The sequence below is a fragment of the Doryrhamphus excisus genome, chromosome 3, assembly GCF_030265055.1.
Source record: "Doryrhamphus excisus isolate RoL2022-K1 chromosome 3, RoL_Dexc_1.0, whole genome shotgun sequence".
In the NCBI taxonomy this organism is placed as follows: domain Eukaryota; kingdom Metazoa; phylum Chordata; class Actinopteri; order Syngnathiformes; family Syngnathidae; genus Doryrhamphus; species Doryrhamphus excisus.
Window position 1 is genome coordinate 3,030,920 of NC_080468.1, and position 18,928 is coordinate 3,049,847.

The window sequence follows — 18,928 nt, forward strand, 5'->3', positions numbered from 1 at the left end:
GCGCCCTTGTAGATGGATCTTGCTTTTCGTTCCATCAGGGTGTCCAGCCACCCTCCACACCAATCACCAGACGGGGATAGTGGGGGAGACGGTTTAGTCGCCGTCAACCCGACCCTGAAACAGGTAGTACTGGATTACAGGTTACCAGTAGCAGGAAACTTGCAGGCCTCCCAACCAGGCCTCCCGACCAGCAAGCCTCCTGACCTGACATTTAAGCCAAGGAATGCCAGAGGAGATGACACAAAACATCCACACTGAGGTGTACTGGACACAAAAGTGCACATGACAGAATACCACTGGGCCGAACGAACCATGGCTCCATCACCGTTCATGGCAATCGTTACTGGCTTATGATCTACATACGCCGTGAAACAGCAGCCTTCCAGCAGATAACAAAAATGTCAGGTCAGAAGATACAGTGCGAACAACCGTTTGTTACCCCTGAAGAATGCAAGAAGCTGCCATGGATTATAGCCACCCACTCTTGGACCACCACACCCACAGCAACATCAGACACACCAGTTGTCAAAGCCACCGACACCGTGGAGTTGCAGTTTTCTGCAGTATATTGGATTTTTACATATTTATACATCTTTTCATTCGGTTCAGAAAATAACATTAATTCATTTCATCAAAGGGTAGACACTGTGCATAATTTTCATTTTACACTCAGCCCAGAGCGAGTGAAGACATTGTACACTATTGTACACCTAGCAAAGGCGTGTCAAACCCAATCGCATAGGAGGCCAAAACTCAAAGCCTACTTTGAGTTTTGGCCATGAAAACTCATTTCGATAAAGTGATTTTTGACGGACCACTTATTCGTCATTGTTTCATTCAATGTCTGTGCAAAAGCTATAGTAATTTATAACAACACAAAAACATCACAATCCCAAATTTGTAGCTGTGCAATGGGCAGATGATGCATTTCCCAGCATGCTTTGCTGTCATTAAAATGATGACTTTTGACTGTCTAAGGTGTTATTTTGTACAGACAAGGTGTCATAGTTAAAGTACTGCATCGTGTAAAGTTACATTATTTTGGTCTGAATCTGGCACCCTTATTATGAATGGTTGTGAATTTCATGCTACATACAATACCATTTTCACTTATTAATTTCCTAATTAAAACATAGCTTATACCTGTAGAGTTGCTTAATTACTTAATTAATCTCTGTAAGGTCCGTAAGGTGGGCAAACTTGATATTTTCGGTTGTCAGTTCCATGGGCCCAGGGTTCGGTCCCCGCCCTCGGCCATCTCTGTGTGGAGTTTGCATGTTCTCCCCGTGCATGCGTGGGTTTTCTCCAGGTTTTCCGGTTTCCTCCCACATTCCAAAAACATGCTAGGTTAATTGGCGACTCCAAATTGTCCATAGGTATGAATGTGAGTGTGAATGGTTGTTTGTCTATATGTGCCCTGTGATTGGCTGGACACCAGTCCAGGGTGTACCCCTGCCTCTCACCTGAAGACAGGTGGGATAGACTCCAGCACCCCCGCGACCCTTGTGAGGATAAGCGGTAGAAAATGAATGAATGAATGAAATATTCCACAGGCTGGATTTGTCCCACAGGCCTGAGTTGGACACATGTGGCCGAGCCCCTCCCAGCTGTCTTGCATACCATAATGGCGGACATTCTGCTCCACTGCTTAAGTACACTCTGTACATGCATTTGAAGCCGAGTCTTCCATCCAGTGTCTTTGAAAAAAAACAGACAATTGAATGGGCTATGGAGCTCTATTGCTCCCTGCTGGACGGAGGCCAAAATTGCAACAATTACATTCAAGAAAGAGCAAGAAAACAAAATATTTTGTCATTATTATGTGGGTATTTGTTATTGCAGGCAAGTTTTCTGATACAAAAAATCGAATCATAGTTCAAATACTTATTTAATTATATTCTTACTTATTATATACTTATTATATTCTTACCACCCTTGTGGCATGTGACTAGTTCCGTTTAATACCTGCAAAAACAACAAAAGTATATGCATTAGGCTCCGCCCCTTACATGCGCACGTTCGCTCTGTCCCGAGCGTACACGCGCACCCTCCCCCCCTCGTCGCTGTGTCGGTGTTAATCCGCGTCTGTCAGAGCGGCGTCATGGCGGATATCAAAACGGGAATCTTTGCTAAAAATGTGCAGAAGAGACTGAACAGAGCGCAAGAAAAGGTAAGGAGGAGGAGTAGGAGGTGATAAATGGAGGAGGAGGGGGTGATGAAGGAGAGAATCTGATGAGGAGGCGATGACGATGACGTCCTTGCAGGCCGCTGCAGCTTTCAAACGTCAGATGTTTTTTTCAGGCACAGACGTTGATCTGTATGACGTCATTTTCGGCGAAAAACGACACGTCTGCCACAAAAAAAAGATAATTTATCTATCATTTATGGATGATGTGTTTAATGTGCTGCTCAGGTACGCAGATTACGTCAGCTGTGCCTGTGATGTCACGCAACATCCCGCATTTTTCTGTTTTCTGGAGAGCCTACGTCATTCACTAGAGCAGCCACTTACATATAAAATACTGAATATAATCTGCATGCAGCTATGAACAATGTTCAAGCATCCAAAAAGGGAGTCAATGAATTATACTACTAATAATGACTAATAAATAGAGATGTATTGATATTGGCTTTTTTGGGGTATCTGATATATCGATATTGTCCAGCACTTCATTACCGATTGCCGGTCAAAAGTTATCTCACATTTTCCATTATGAAATCATTTAGTTAAATCGGAAGGAAATGGTTTGGATGGTAAAAGTACTTGGTTCCCCCCAGAAGGTCCCGGGTTCAAGTCCCATGTACACATTTATTACAATCATTCATTAATTAATTTTCTACCGCTTATCGTGCGACAAGCATCGGGTGCAGAAACACGTGCTGGAGCCTATCCCAGCTGTCTTCGGGCGAGAGGCGGGGTACACCCTGGACTGGTCGCCAGCCAATCACAGGGCACATATAGACAAACTGCTAACTACTCCACCATTTCGTAACCAATTCAAACAAATTCAACATCAAAATGTTTAGCTCACTCAGGACAAGTGTGCTACCAATTCAGACTTTTCTAAATATCAATGTAGTATAATTTAATATTTTGAGTGATTTAAATGCACATCGGTTGATTCCAGAGTCGAGTTCAAACTAATCTTGCTTTCATTCTACATTTTAGCATATTTCCACAGCATTTCAGCCAAGCTTCAGCTTCTGAATGGCTCCTGTTTTCATTCTCAATTTTCATTTTTGAAACTTTTCAAAGCATTTCATTCATTATACTAATTGTGTCCAGCCTGACTGTGTGGCCAACATGCTAACCATTATCGAGAGATAAATATTTTAAATTGAAAAAACTCCAATTAAAATAGTAAATTAACATTTATTACCACATAAACACAAAAGATGTTGTTGAATGTCGGTACCAATCCCCAGGTAAAGGATATTGGTGCTGTATACAGTAGGTTCAAATGTGAAACGTAGTCATCCCTAGATGCAACACACACTTTTTTGAGCTATTAGCATCCTGTCTGCATGCAAGACACATCTCATCCTATGTACTCTGATACCTCTGGCTGGATGTCTGTCAACATGACAACATAAAACACTTCTTCCTTTTTTCAGGTTCTGCAGAAGCTGGGAAAAGCGGACGAGACCAAAGATGAACAATTTGAACAAGTTGTCATCAACTTCAGGAGACAGGAGGTGAGGAAGTCTTAAAAGTCATGCCCTGTAAAGTCATTCTAGAATGGGGCACTAGAAGCAAAACCGTCCATAGCTGCAACGCCACGTTTTTGTTGGAAGGCTTGAACGTCTTGCACTTTGTGTTTTCTGTTAGCCACCGAGTTACACAAACACTAGACTTTATGTGTGTGAATTATTAATAAGTCTTTTGTGTGTTAGTGTGAAGGTTCGCGGCTGCAGAGGGAGATGAAGGCGTACATGTCTGCCATCAAAGGTGAAATGCTCACGTATATTTATGCTCCCAGTGTACAGTACTGTTTATCTGTCATTAACGGTATGTAAGGCTAATGACGCTTTACAATGACAAGAAGAGTTGAGGCTCATGACTGTTCACAGTGAGAAGACGGGGTTAAGGTTAATGAAGACTTAACGTGAATGGAGATGGTTTAAGGGGTTACATTTAAGGGAGTAAAAGGGTTAAGGCCAAAGGAGGAAATTTCATGAACACATTGTTGTGCTCTGTTGAACGTATGTGCTGACTGATTATGTTGTTGTGCAGGGATGCAACAGGCCTCCATCAACCTGACCCAGTCTCTCCATGAGGTCTATGAACCAGACTGGCATGGGAAAGATGATGTCATGACCATCGGGAAGGTACATGTGCATTTCCGAATGACCACATACTTGATGTTGTTGGACAGAATAGTTAAAAGGTTGTATATATTTTAAATGTGTGTTCCTGTAGGATTGTGATGCATTGTGGGAAAATTTCCACAATAAGCTGGTGGACTCTACACTACTGAATCTGGATGAATACCTGCTACAGTTTCCTGACCTGAAGGTACTTAACTTTGGACGCACAAATGTACTTTGACATTAGACTGACAGTTTTGTGTCTTTCAGACCCGTGTGGCTAAAAGAAGTCGAAAGCTCATCGACTTCGACAGTGCTCGGCATCATGTTGAAACGCTGCAGGCATCTGGAATGAAAAATGACCGCAAGATGATGAAGGTCTGTGCACTTTTGTGTTCTCTAAACTGTATGGTTTATTAATAATGGCGAACATTATTGATCATAAAATAGATTTTCTGCAGGTTGATTTGGAGCATCTTTGTGGCTGTGTCATCATGCTATGACACCTACAGTGTTATGCTGCTCCTGCCAGGCCATATACTCCTCAGGATTAAAGTTATCTCATGGCCCTTTTACACAGGGAACAGGCTTAGAACCACGTTCCTTATACAGCAATCCCTCTTTTATAGCGTTAAATGGGTTCCAGACCTGACCGCAATTAGAATTAGAAAGTTTCCGCACTATTAATAAACTGAATATTTTTAGTATAGTATAGTATAGTATACTTTATAGCTTTCGATTTTTGCCATGATTAGAGCCCTCCAGACTTGAAATAACACCCCTACAGTCACTTTTACACTCATATTACCTAATATAGTAGATATAATTAGAGGAAACAAGCCAAGTGGAGACTACAGTTCATCAATGTCTTGTATTGCCTTAACCTGTGTTTGTATTTTAGTTGATTTAAAACATTCTTATGCTTGAAAATGCTGAATTTTGGCCAAGAATATATAACATTTCCTTAAGTATGCATTTTTTGGATAATAATAGGCCATAGTTAACCACGAAACAGCGATCATTTATTAATGAATTCGTTTTAGAAAAACTGCAATATTCAAATCGTGAGGGAGCGAAGGAGGACTGTACATTTAAAAAAAACAATTCATCCTCACATCACATCCCCACACCACTTTTTTTTAATTTTAATTTTAATTTTAATTTTAATTTTAATTTTAATTTTAATTTTAATTTTAATTTTAATTTTAATTTTAATTTTAATTTTAATTTTAATTTTAATTTTAATTTTAATTTTAATTTTAATTTTAATTTTAATTTTAATTTTAATTTTAATTTTAATTTTAATTTTAATTTTAATTTTAATTTTAATTTTAATTTTAATTTTAATTTTAATTTTAATTTTTCAGGCAGATGAGGAGCTGAGAAAGGCCCAGAGAGTGTTTGATGAGCTCAATGTTGGTCTGCAGGATGAACTGCCAACTCTTTGGGACAGGTCAGACTCATCTAATGCTTTTCTACATCACCTCAACTTTGCAAAATAAAAATCCTGATATCATCATAATGACAAGCAAAATCAGTGTTTGGGACAAAATAATAATACATAATAATAATACATTCTGATGACTTTTCAAGGGAAAATCCATGATTTTCCTAAATAAGACAAACATGTAGCCACAATCAAATGTAATTAGAGATTGTTCAAATTGTGACTTCAATCTTTTTTTCTGTTTAGCCGAGTTGGATTCTACATCAGCACGTTCAAAAGCGTGACAAGCCTTGAGGCCAGATTTCATCGTGAGATTTCCCTGGTGAGGGTGAAGCTGTAGAAGCGTCATTTATATAAAAAAAAATTCATAATGTTGTTTTCTCTGGTCATGTGATCATCCTAACGCTACCATTCATCTGCAGGTGTGTAAGCAACTGTATGAAGTGATGATGCAACTTAGTGAACAACACGCTGACAAAATGTTCACCATCCAAGGAGCACCAAGGTCACAACAAACCCATAGATCTTAATTTACTTTGTACACAGATGAATGATGTGCCATAATACCGTACATACCGTAATTAATTATGCCTCATGTCACTTGTGATCTGATCTGAATTGACGCTAGAACTGTTCTGGACGGATCTGTATCATCACTGTTGATTCTGTAAGAATTTAGAAAAATAATCACATGATATCACTGGTAACTTTTCCATAGGTGACGTGCTAATGGGTTTCTTTGGTAGTCTCTTGTTGTTAAGGTTGGATGTGTTTTAATGATCGTCTTCCAGTGATTCTGGACCACTGCGACTCGCTCGGACACCCTCGCCACCGGAAGAAGAGAGTCCTCCTGAGAGTCCAGAAGCCAGTTCCAATCATATGCTTCGACCTGTTTCTCCTGGACCTCCACGGCCCAGATCTCCAGTACAGGTAAATCAATCAACTGGATCTACGTGGGAATCCACATAAAAAGTCAAAATGTGCTCCAATCCCAAGCAAAGAAAAATAATGAGAGCTCATAAAGACTTTAATCATGAGAAAGTAATGAGAACTCATAAAGGTAATGTAAAGTAACATACGTTGAGTTGGTTAAGGACTAACACATTTTGAACTACTATTGGCATGCTAGCATGGCTCTGATTCTAAATGTTTTACTTGTATAACTTTCTTCTCTGCTGCACACTCATCTGTTGGATGGTGAGTGAAAATATCCCGTTTGTGTTTGTACAATGATTGGTACAATGAACTTTGAAGGCCTGCGAGTCTTCAGCGTCATTAACATGTTTGTCAAAAACATTTGGACAAATATGTATGGCAATATGCTGCTTCTAGAACTCTGGTTCCCATTTCCCCCCGCCACTTAGCCAGCAGCTTGTTGAGGCAGAAGGTAAAGATAAGTTGCCAATGGTGATTAATCATGATGAATTAATTGAAGATTATCTGATTGATTAAAATGGTAATAATTTGATAGCCTTAAGCACGATATATTCTCTGGCTTATACATTTTAATACAGTCCTCCCTTGTTTATTGTGTGATAATTGAATTTATAATTGGATTAAATATTATTAAATTGAATATTATATAGTAGTTGCTTAGAGAACCTGTTTACAATCTTCAAAATATGGTATTTAACGTTATTAGAGCCCTCAGGACATGAAATAACACTTGTATAGTCACCTTTACATTTGCCTTACACAATGTAGTAAATATAGAGTAATCAGAGACAATAAGCCGTATTATAAAGTATATAAATAAGATAACATGGACTCACACATTATTTATTAAGCCATTAATATGCTTGAAAATGCTTAATTTAGACCTAGAATAAGTACAATTTACTTTCACCAGTCCAAATATCCTTCACCTCTTATGCGAAGTTGGGTAGTGGGAGCCACAGCCTAAGGAGAGAAGGTCAGGCTTCCCTCTCCTTGGCTACTCTGTCCAGCTCTTCCTGGCTCTTCTTGAGGTGTTCCCAGATCAGTTGAGAGACATAGTCTCTCCAACGTGTTCTGGGTTTACCCCAAGGCCTTCTACCAGTCGTATGTGTCCTGAACACCTCCCCAGGAAAGCATCCGGGAGGCTTCCGGACCGGATGTCAACCTCACGGTCCATCCTTTCCTCACTTGTAAAAAGTGCTGATTCTCATTCTCATCCCAGCCACTTCACACTAGGCTGCAAAGCGATCCAGTTAGAGCTGAAGATCACGGCCTGATGAAGCCAGCAGGACCACATCTTCTGCAAAAAGCAGAGAACCAATCCTGCAGCCACCAGGCCGGATCCCCTCATTCTTTCCATCATACGTATACCGTTTAAATCACTAGATCACATCTTTTTTTTCAAAATTTCAACAATCCACCACTCACTAGTTTGACCAAGATAAAATGAGTGACGGTAATAAACCCAACCGAGATAAATAACGGCAATAACGGATGTCTTGTTTATCAAATCACACATCTTCTTTTCATGTTGACCTAAAAACCTAAAAAGCTGTTATTTGATAAGTCAAAGTGGCAAAGGATCCTTTGCTCAGGTTAATAATCTCTGCATATAATCTAAGAAGTCTCAAGTTGTAATAACAGAATGGATGTTTGCTTCATCTGTATCGTGTAAAACATGAGCTGCTTTCATTGTTTATGGTTATTCAATCAGCTTTACAGATGTGCTTCAATCATTCATTGTTTGGGAACCATTGTTGTAGAACAAATGTGTGTTGTTGTCCTGTTTACATCCTACTCGTGTGTGTCGACGATAGCAAACCTTTTTGTTACATTGCTGAACCTTTAGTCCCTCTTCCTCGTAGAGCTCTGATTGGTTGCTACCTTTTTTTTTGTAACCTGTTAACTTGTTTGGAAGCTGAATCAGGCAGTATTAGTTGTATGTTTATTTGCTATAACAGATCAGGTGAGTGTGGTACACTCCAGTCTGAAGAAAATAGCAACCATCACATGAGCATTCACTGAGCTTGGGTATGGGTAGGTACGGGGTCTGGGGGGGTAAAATGCAGCAACTCGTGCAGTTTGATCGGAGAACCTGGCTGTAGAATGTGAAGATGGACCTGAAGAGAGAAGAGGCTCTAGCAAACTGACGGGCATCGTGGAGGAGCATCTGTTGGAACAGCCTCATTGTCTGCTAGTGCTTAGAAGCAACTCAAAGCAATAGAATAGAAATAGAAACAATGACATTTTTGTCATTATTGTCAGCAACACAAATTGAAGTTGCAGTATCTTTTTTTGCCAAAGCGCGGAATTAATAGAATCAGAAAATGTGAAAAAATGTCTTTAAATCACATTTTGTCCTTATTGATTGACAGATGAAAAAGGGCCCCCCGGTGCCTCCTCCCCCTAAAGTCACACCTTCCAAGGAGGTGGTGGAGGAGCAGATCATTGACCTGTTTGGAGGAGAGTTCTTACCTGCACCGTCACCATCACAGGTCTCTTTTAGTCCAGAAAAACTATGATTATAGCCAAATGAACAACTGCTGGTTAACTGTTTATCATGTTTTGTCCGCAGCCCAATGAGAGGCCTGGAGAATCTCTTCTTGATCTGGACTTTGACGCCTTCCAGCCAGATGAAAGTGTATCACCAATACCGCAGGTTGCATACACTTTGTTAAAAACGCTTTGTGCATGTGATGAGAGTCGGTGTTGGAGTGGCCTTTTATTGTTGCCAACCTAAGGCGCTCCTGTGCATTCAGGATGTTATATCAGTGCTTTCAAATCAAGAATAAGGAGAAGTGCTGACAAAGAGATTTAGACAAGATTTGTGAACAATATTGATTTTTATTTATTTACTTATTTTAACAGTATTGATGTGTTAACATGACTTGTGTGTACCTTCAGACCGCTGTGCCTTGGGATACGTGGTCGGTGAGTACATTTTTATTTATGAATTTGAAGTTTATCTGCCAATGGAAATGTAATAAGTTAATATTAAATATCAATGACATATACTGTCTCTTACTATTCTCTCTTATTTTTTGTTTCCAAGGCGCAGCCATCCAAGACGGTGAGTACACATCTCTTTCAATGTGTACTTTTTTGTTGTACTCACACAACATTCATTTTTGACTAATTTAAGAGGTTCAAATATTTCCAGAAAAAGTGAAAGACTGAAGAAATGTACAAATTTAAGTTTGTCACCCAGAATTTATTTAAGTGACTAGACCCCAAACACAATTTCAAATGTAACCAGACTATCCAGCACCACACTTTAAATTTCGTTCTGGGCTTCTTCAAATGTTAACCCCTCGTTCCGTGCATCTTTGTCAGGCTGAAGAAAGCGGATTTGTTGCGGACTGGTCAGCTGACTTTGGTCCAGCCAATGGAGAGGCTGCTCCAGGAGTGGAGGACACTGCTGTTCCTGAAGGGGCAGAGAGTGGAGATCAAGCTGCAGATACGCATTGGGCCCAAGAAGACGGTCCACAGCCGGCTGGAGATAGAACCATATCTTCTCCTCCCATTTCTCCACCACAGGACAGTGAAGCAGCACAGGATGAGGTTAGCAGCTGGGATGGCCCTTCTCAAACAAACACCAAACGTCTCTTTGGTACTGGTGATGAAACTGAAACGGGGCAGACAGATTCAAAGGGAAATAAATCAGGTGGGGGAGACCGCAGAAAGTCCACCCCTGGGCTCATTTTTACTAATGAGTATGGTGAACAAGTTGAGGACTGTTCCACACAAACAAGAGAAAAGTGGTCTAGGTCTCCTGATGGCTCGGGATCTGAATATGAAACCGCTGAAGAATGGGGAGATGGGCTTCAGGGTGGGGGCTGGGCAAGTGCAGATGATGAACCTTCACCGGAAGACCACCTTGCTGGTGGACATGCAGAAGCAGAGCATGAGGGTGCCATGGGAAGTGGAAGCAGTGGTGAAACAAGTTCACATCAGAAACCTGCAGATGAAAATGAACCAAAACAAGCTGATTTCATGTTAGGAGATGTTGGAAGTCAGGGAGGGGGGGTGATTGATTCTGATCCTTTTGCTGAAACGGATGGAGTGGGGGCGTTTGATTCTGATCCTTTTGCTGAAACGGATGGAGTGGGGGCCTTTGATTCTGATCCTTTTGCTGAAACGGATGGAGTGGGGGCGTTTGATTCTGATCCTTTTGCTGAAACGGATGGAGGGGGGGCGTTTGATTCTGATCCTTTTGCTGAAACGGATGGAGTGGGGGCCTTTGATTCTGATCCTTTTGCTGAAACGGATGGAGTGGGGGCGTTTGATTCTGATCCTTTTGCTGAAACGGATGGAGGGGGGGCGTTTGATTCTGATCCTTTTGCTGAAACACAGGAACGGGGGACATTTGATTCTGCTCCTTTGGCTGAAACCGAGGGAGGGGGGGCGTTTGATTCTGATCCTTTTGCCGAAACCCAGGGAGTGGGGGCATTTGATTCTGATCCTTTTGCTGAAACACAGAGAGGGGAGGTGTTTGATTCTGATCCTTTGGCTGAAACACAGAGAGGGGAGGTGTTTGATTCTGATCCTTTGGCTGAAACAGAGGGAGGGGGGGCGTTTGATTCTGATCCTTTTGCTGAAACTAAGGGAGTGGGGGTGTTTGATTCTGATCCTTTTGCCGAAACCAAGGCAGTTGGGGCGTTTGATTCTGATCCTTTTGCTGAAACTAAGGGAGTGGGGGTGTTTGATTCTGATCCTTTTGCCGAAACCAAGGGAGTTGGGGCGTTTGATTCTGATCCTTTTGCCGAAACCAAGGCAGTTGGGGTATTTGATTCTGATCCTTTTGCCGAAACCCAGACCGGCGACAAAGCAGGTAGTTCAAAGTTAGAGGACAGTTCTGGAGATGGAGGAAGCGGGTGGGATCCTTTCGCCAACAGTCTCCCTGCAGCATCTGTGGTTGATGCCGACATATCCGGGACGCAAGTTAGCAAGAGCAGCAGCTTTGATCCTCCGATCAAAGACCGAGCGTCAACCACAGACTTCCAAGATGTAAATGTTCCTAAAATTCGCAAGGAACCAGAAAGTTCCGACATGTCCGAAGACGAGGCTGCAAACCTGAGACTTGGAAAGTTGTACCAAGATCTAGCTAAAGAAAAGGAAGAGGTACTGGTCCTGTTTTCAGTGTGGTAGATTGGCAGCGAGTAGATGTCAGAAACCTCTTTGACCCACCCAATGACTCCGAACCTGATTCCACTTCAATCCGTTATTGTGCTTCCTTTCTTCTGACAGTGCTACTCCATCACCTTCTCCTGTTAAGACTTCCCGTTTCTGGCATTTGATTTAGGTTGGCTCACTGGCATTTGATAGATTCTTGTTTTTTTTTTTGTTTTTTTTACAGGTGATCTATTGAGCATGTTCCTCCTTTCCCTCTGTCTTCCCAATTGCATTTCCTGTGGTCCTTGACAGACATGCACGTGCATTACTTAGTTTTTATGAAAATTTGAGATTCTTCTGGTCTCATTTTAAACATGCACTCTGAAGGATGCTACTGGTCCATCATTCTTTGCGGCTTTTGATCAAATGGTGAGTAGTCAGTTTGAAGGCGCTGCGTACCATTACATGTAAAATGAATGCAGAGTCACTGTATAAACATTTGAGATTCATCTACATCTTTCTCTCACATTTTGAACAAGAATGAAGTCAAAGTTGGATCAACGGAAGGTTCTGAGATATCAGCTCCAGCGCCCCCTGCTCTTGAGGAAGATACAGTAGAATGTCCTGCCCCTCTGGAGGAAGAGGAACCGACGGTGAGTTGAAGAAAACATTTCATTTTAAATTCATCATTTCATTTATTTAAAAAATGTAGTTCAAGGAGAAGGGCGGCACGGCGGTCGAGTGGTTAGCGCGCAGCGACCACACAGCTGACGAGGGTTCAATCCCACCCTCGGGCATCTGTGTGGAGTTTGCATGTTCTCCCCGTGCATGCGTGGGTTTTCTCCGGGTACTCCGGTTTCCTTCCACATTCCAAAAACATGCTAGGTTAAATGGTGACTCCAAATTGTCCATAGGTATGAATGTGAGTGTGAATGGTTGTTTGTCTATATGTGCCCTGTGATTGGCTGGCGACCAGTCCAGGGTGTACCCCGCCTCTCGCCCGAAGACAGCTGGGATAGGCTCCAGCACCCCCGCGACCCTTGTGAGGAAAAAGCGTTAGAAAATGAATGAATGAATGAGTTCAAGGAGAACTGACTAAAATTGCATTGTTATTAAAATTTTGCCCTTTAACCACAATTAGACAATTAAAAGATTTTCATATATTTTTTGTGTTTTTAGAAGTCTGCTTCAAATTTGGAAGAAAAGAAAGAAAGTCCTGTGGATGAAACTTCGGTAAAATCTCCAAACACAGTAGGACGATCCATCCATCCATTTCCATCCATCCTGATTGTCCTCACTAGCATCATTCATATCCCAGCCATGGTGTAACAACTGCAGTGAAATGATTGACAGCTGATCACCCTTTACAGGAAACAATGCCCATCCCATCTGTGGTGATTGAGCCTGCCTCCAGCAATGAAGGTGATGATGACCGTGACGCTGACATAATCTCACCTTCGGCTATCAGTGACAATGGCGTGGCAGCTGATAAACCATCAATCAAGCCCACAAGTTCGTCTGCGGGAGTAGCAGAGCTCCCTGATGACTTTTTGTACAAGGTCAGACTTTTATTTTTCTTATTTTCTTATTTTTCAAAATAAATGAAATGTTAATGTGTTGTTTTAATGCAGGTGGAGACCATGCACGACTTTGAGGCTGCCAACTGTGATGAGCTCGACCTGAAGCAAGGTGACGTGGTCTTGGTGGTTCCCACTGCCTCAGTAGAAGACCAGGTGAGGCGCTGCATATCACATATTTACTGTTTGATTCCAAGTATGTAATGGATTTGTTTTCTGCTGTCATTGCAGGAAGCTGGCTGGCTGACTGGATTCAAAGAAAGCGACTGGACGAGGCTCGGAACTGCAGCTCAGAAGGGACTTTTCCCAGAAAACTTCATACAGCGTTTGGAGTGAGAAGGTTCTTCAAGATGATGGGGGAAACTAAGCAAGAAGCAATCTGGTCAGCATGTACCAATGCCTTTTAACTGAAACACTGCTGAACTGTCCCAAGCATTAACGTTGATGTGATTCCCCTCCATTTAAAGAAAACAAGACACATAACTGTTTGCTGTCATTAGTTTTGTTTTTGCATGTTTCTATCGAAAAAATATTTTCGGAAGGAATACAAGAAGTACCATATGCTGTATTGTACACCAACTGTTAACACTGTGTTTAGTACTTTTAATGTAATTGATCTATTTTTTTTCTTGAAGATTTTGTTACCATAGATATGATGTGGTTTTTCACAATGTATGGGGCTTTGGTCATATGTTTTTCTGACATAAATATCTGTGAATGAACACTGTTACTGTAGTGGGGCAAAAACGTGAACTTTCTTCCAGTAATTATTATTTTTGAAATGTAATCAAACATGTCAACAATCCTAGTGTAATTGCAACATGGGGAATTACTATGATGATTACTTTAAATGGAGTAAAAATATATGAGTTCGGGAAATAATAGAGAATTCAGAGAATAACAAAGTCAATATGCAATATACAGTATGTAGTTGGATATAGTATATGTATATATATATAGTTGGTTTGACTCACATTTATGTTTGTGACTAGATGTTGAAGTCATATCATTGTCACCTATCTGTCACAATAAAAATGTTTCAATAAGGTCTCATTAGTCACAGGTACTATATGTTTGCAACATGTTTGTTGTTCTTATTTAAGGATTATTATGTGTTGCAAATATAATACTCTGCCTTCTTAAAGTTCATTGTTGTATAAACTGGCAATTTATTTTACATTTTATATTTTACAGTGCAACACATCAAAACAAATGTCTTCCTCTACGATCCCAATATTCTTGCTACTTGTTGCATACATGATTATAGGTAGTGTATATAAGTCAGTAATTTGTTAAACTAAGCAGGCCAAGGCAGTCGAATCTTCTAGAAAAAGAATATTCCCGATGAAGTCGACGTCTTCGCGTCCGTTGTCATGGCAACGTATGTGCTTGGGGAAGACAAACGTTTCAGCAGTCGCTTCGTTTTAATATCGTGAAAGAGGTGCCAAGGCAACATTGAAAGCGTATTGGTCGAGCGTGAGCAAACTAGGCTGTGATTGGTCACTTTAAACCAATCAGCACGATCGTGTACTTGCCTTTTACACACCATAGAGCCGTCTAACACTGTTACAGACCGGGTTTGGTATCAAGCTATTAGCACAGAAAGCTAACATGTCAGGGGTTAAAAAGGAGTTTGAACAAACTTTCACTTTTCGCCTTCTTCCCGCCAGGAAGTTCTCTTTTCTGGAAGAAAAGGAGACAGTGGACCTGTTGATGAAATGGTGAGGTTAAAAGAAAGTTACATACACAACAGATGTGTCGCCATCTTCTGGGTGGTAATCAACACTATTTGTCATTTTTCGTCCAGGTCCATGCTTGGGAGACTCTCAGCACAAACGTTCAGCTTTGACCAGAAGTTCACCCCGTACGCTGGTGAGAGGTTCGCACTGGTAAGCCGTGGTGTTATTGTACAATATAATTGGACTGATCGATCCCAATACAATATCTACATTGGGAATCGATCGATACTGTCGTAATGAAATGTACATTTTGCAGTATTCGTGTAGTTCTCAAGTATACATCAATGAATCAGCATGGTATGCTTATTGTTTTCCAATACTTAACGAGATTACTACATTTAGTTATCTAATGAGGTTTTAAAGAGGACCTATTATGCTGTTTCCACATCTAAATGTAGTTAGAATGTTGTATTCCCGTGTTAAACAATGCCAAATGTTCAGATAATGAGGTTTGCGCATTTTAAAGTGAGCCCTGACAGAAGTTTGGGATGGCTCAAAACGCTCTGTTTCACAGTGTTTCACTGTGACGTCACAGTGAGCCAGACTTCCTCATATGGGCGTCCTGGGTACAATCTTTTTCGGCTTGCCCTCCCCCTCCTCTGCTGTTTGTTGACGATATCGTGGTAGCTCCTCTATTGGAGTCTATAATTCAATACAAAGGTCAGAAAATGAGCATAATAGGTCCCCTTTAAATATTTAACCTTGAGACGTGCAAGTCCAAGTCATGTCTCACAGATTGAGACAAGTCTAAAGTAATATGATATATAATATGACAGACAAAGAAGACTGATAACTAGTCCAGCTGCTCATAAAGTGACAATGACAGCGATTTAGCAAGATTTGGCAGAGCCAATTGATGTGTTTGTGGGCAACCCAATAGTATTGATGGCCAATCCACCACTGGTTGTCTTATATTGTTAAATTGTTGACAAATATTACACAAGTATAGGTAGTATAATGTCAGTATACCTATCGGCGATACTGGCCCTGTATTTACTTAGAAATTGATCGAAACTCATAGACCATGAAAGACTGTGATAACACATTTGTGAAGTTGAGTGAAATATCGTTTGTGTTGTTGATGACTTTTGTGGTGTTCTGTTACCATCGCTCTCCACGCAGTGCTTCTTCAGAGATGCCAAGGTGTTATCCAGTCTGAGAATGATGGCAGCCTGGGAGCCTCTTAGTATGTCCTTTCATCTTTTTATACTTTAAAGTCATCTGATGGTTCACACTAGCTTTTGGGCGAATTAATTAATATGTCATTAGTACCGATATCCAGGGTTGTATTAGGAACAGAGAGAGTGATATTTTGCTCTATCAATATGTTTTGTTGTTGTGTTGTTCATAATGTTACATGCTGTTGTATGTATATATTATTTACATACAAAAAGCGGGCTGCATGGCGGTCTAGTGGTTAGCGCGCAGACCTCACAGCTAGGAGAACCGACACCCTCGGCCATCTCTGTGTGGAGTTTGCATGTTCTCCCCGTGCATGCGTGGGTTTTCTCCGGGTACTCTGGTTTCCTCTCACATTCCAAAAACATGCTAGGTTAATTGGCGACTCCAAATTGTCCATAGGTATGAATGTGAGTGTGAATGGTTGTTTGTCTATATGTGCCCTGTGATTGGCTGGCGACCAGTCCAGGGTGTACCCCGCTTCTCGCCCAAAGACAGCTGGGATAGGCTCCAGCACCCCCCGCGACCCTCGTGAGGATAAGCGGTAGAAAATGAATGAATGAACATACAAAAAGCAATCTGAGGAAATGAGAGCCAATCACAGTTTTTTGTCTTGTTTAGGTATTTTGCAAGATTGACGTTGTTTTGATCAAACAATTGTATACAATCAAAGGTAATAGGGTAAAATATGTGGTCCTGTTACAATGTTTCATGGTTACGTACAAGTTCACATTAAGTAATTAAAAATATAATTTTGGTCCGTAAACAGGAGATTCGCTCACTGTGTGCGGCTGACATGCAGCGACACTATTCTCAACATTGGACTGTTGCAACCATCATTAAGGATAAACATTGTATTGTAACTATACCCTGATGTTGTCACACCCACACACAGTCAGGACTCATGTCACGTTCACGGACAGTTTGAAATCACAAAACTCTTTACTTCAACTCACAACTTCCAAAGCAGTTGTGAACAAATTAAAAGCAAAGCACAAAAAGAGTCCAGCATCTTCAACAATTTCAAATATCTTTATCTGCAATACTGGCCCTGTATTTACTTATCCAGCCACACACACACGTTTAACTCTTTGTTATTCGCAGACAAACCTGTCGTGTCTGTTGATGTGGAGGTGGTACCATGCACAAAAATCTCAATGGACCTATTTGACCCCATCTACACTTGTGGCATTGTGGGCACCTCAGGACGCATCGCCGTATGCTTCCACGAGGTCTACCCTGACTACGACAAACTGCGAGAGGTGGACCTTTCTTTTTTATTTTACAGCTTGGTGTTTGTTTGTTCTCTCCCTTCTCACCACCGTCCTTTCTCTGTGCCTGTAGATGCTGCAGGATGAGGACTCAGAGCACTACTACGTGGTCGGAAGAGCCGAGCGAGGGGAGTTTCTGTTTCACCTCTTCAAGCATCTCTGCCTCGGAGGAGAGCTGAATCAATATGAAGACACCGTTGAGCCTTATGTCAGCACCACCAAGAAAATATACAAAGATCTCATTAGGTGGGCATAATCCATGTCTCAGTGGTTTTCAAATTGGGGATGTATATACACTTTTGTATGTATATATATATATATATATATATGTATACAAAACAATGTTAATATTAATTCAATAAAGTTTATAATTTCATTTTACACCATCTTTATAATCTTAATATAGGGCACTTTAAGTTGATTATTATTTTATGTGCACAAAGCTCTATTTGTAATGAAGTCAATTACCGTATAATTGACCGTATCATTAACTGTACAGGCAGTGTTGCAAGTCATATTTATACCACTATAACTGTCTACAGTGTTCAAAAGGATCCAGAAAGTAAAAAGATCAGTGTTGTCTCAACGGTGCTCAAAGTCTACGTCTTTGTAAGTCTGCTTTTCATTTAATGACAAGGTTCACATTATGAATGAAAATTTTGCTTGATGTTTTATAATTGTTTATAATTGCGCGTTTTATCATGCAGGATGAATCCGGTCGACGTTACCCTGGGACACAAGAGGAAGAGCAGACATTTGCCTACATGATAGTGGACCCCTTCAAACGCCATGTAACTCTACTCTGCCACTGTTTTGGTATTGGAAACATGTCCCTATAAGATCATTAAGAGGCCTTCTGAATTCATGAATTGCACAATTAAATTTTACAATATGTAAGGTAAATGCTGTGCTCGCAGAAATGGTCATAAGGATGAATATTTTTTTGGTCTATTTTTCCCTTTTCTTTTTTCTTTTGCCCTTCTTCACAATAGTGGAAGGAGTTTATCCTGATTTAGAAGGATAAGACCTTCCCCTTTTCTTTTAAAGGGGAAGGCATTCTAACTCCTGACATATGATATTGTTCTTAGTTGTTAATGCAGTTATATTTTATAGTAATACATATATATTTCTATGAATATTTATATATTTATATTAGTATATAGCGACGATATATTTCCCCTCAAAATAACATGTTTTTTAAAATGAAACAAAAACGTGTTACGATTATATACATTCAGACATAAACAATTGAGAACTGCCTGTCAAAACAGCTGCGTTTATTTCCGGCTTTTGTTGACTCATGGGAAATGAAGTCTTTCTTGCACATGGATCATACCAAACTTTGTGTCCATCGGAAAT

At 40.7% G+C, this 18,928-nt stretch overlaps 2 protein-coding genes across 3 annotated transcripts; both read left to right on the forward strand.

Moving 5' to 3' along the window:
- Positions 1-2,036: 2,036 nt before the first annotated feature.
- Positions 2,037-14,420, forward strand: amph (amphiphysin). Of its 2 annotated transcripts, none has more exons than XM_058066041.1 (21): positions 2,037-2,170; positions 3,616-3,696; positions 3,895-3,949; positions 4,235-4,329; positions 4,421-4,516; positions 4,579-4,686; positions 5,676-5,761; positions 6,002-6,077; positions 6,178-6,260; positions 6,547-6,685; positions 9,067-9,186; positions 9,267-9,350; positions 9,596-9,622; positions 9,744-9,761; positions 10,025-10,252; positions 12,191-12,232; positions 12,343-12,456; positions 12,983-13,036; positions 13,174-13,362; positions 13,435-13,536; positions 13,612-14,420. In XM_058066041.1, the coding sequence occupies exons 1-21, from the start codon at positions 2,102-2,104 to the stop codon at positions 13,714-13,716; spliced, it is 1,971 nt and encodes a 656-aa protein (XP_057922024.1). In that variant the 5' UTR covers positions 2,037-2,101; the 3' UTR covers positions 13,717-14,420. The 2 variants fall into 2 exon arrangements, with proteins under 2 accessions (XP_057922024.1, XP_057922025.1); XM_058066042.1 differs by having other exon boundaries at positions 9,076-9,186.
- A 145-nt stretch (positions 14,421-14,565) lies between these two features.
- On the forward strand, positions 14,566-18,760 carry cfap300 (cilia and flagella associated protein 300). Its single transcript, XM_058066054.1, has 7 exons — positions 14,566-15,101; positions 15,188-15,269; positions 16,242-16,305; positions 17,403-17,560; positions 17,643-17,815; positions 18,112-18,178; positions 18,277-18,760. The coding sequence occupies exons 1-7, from the start codon at positions 14,992-14,994 to the stop codon at positions 18,406-18,408; spliced, it is 786 nt and encodes a 261-aa protein (XP_057922037.1). The 5' UTR covers positions 14,566-14,991; the 3' UTR covers positions 18,409-18,760.
- Positions 18,761-18,928: the final 168 nt, after the last annotated feature.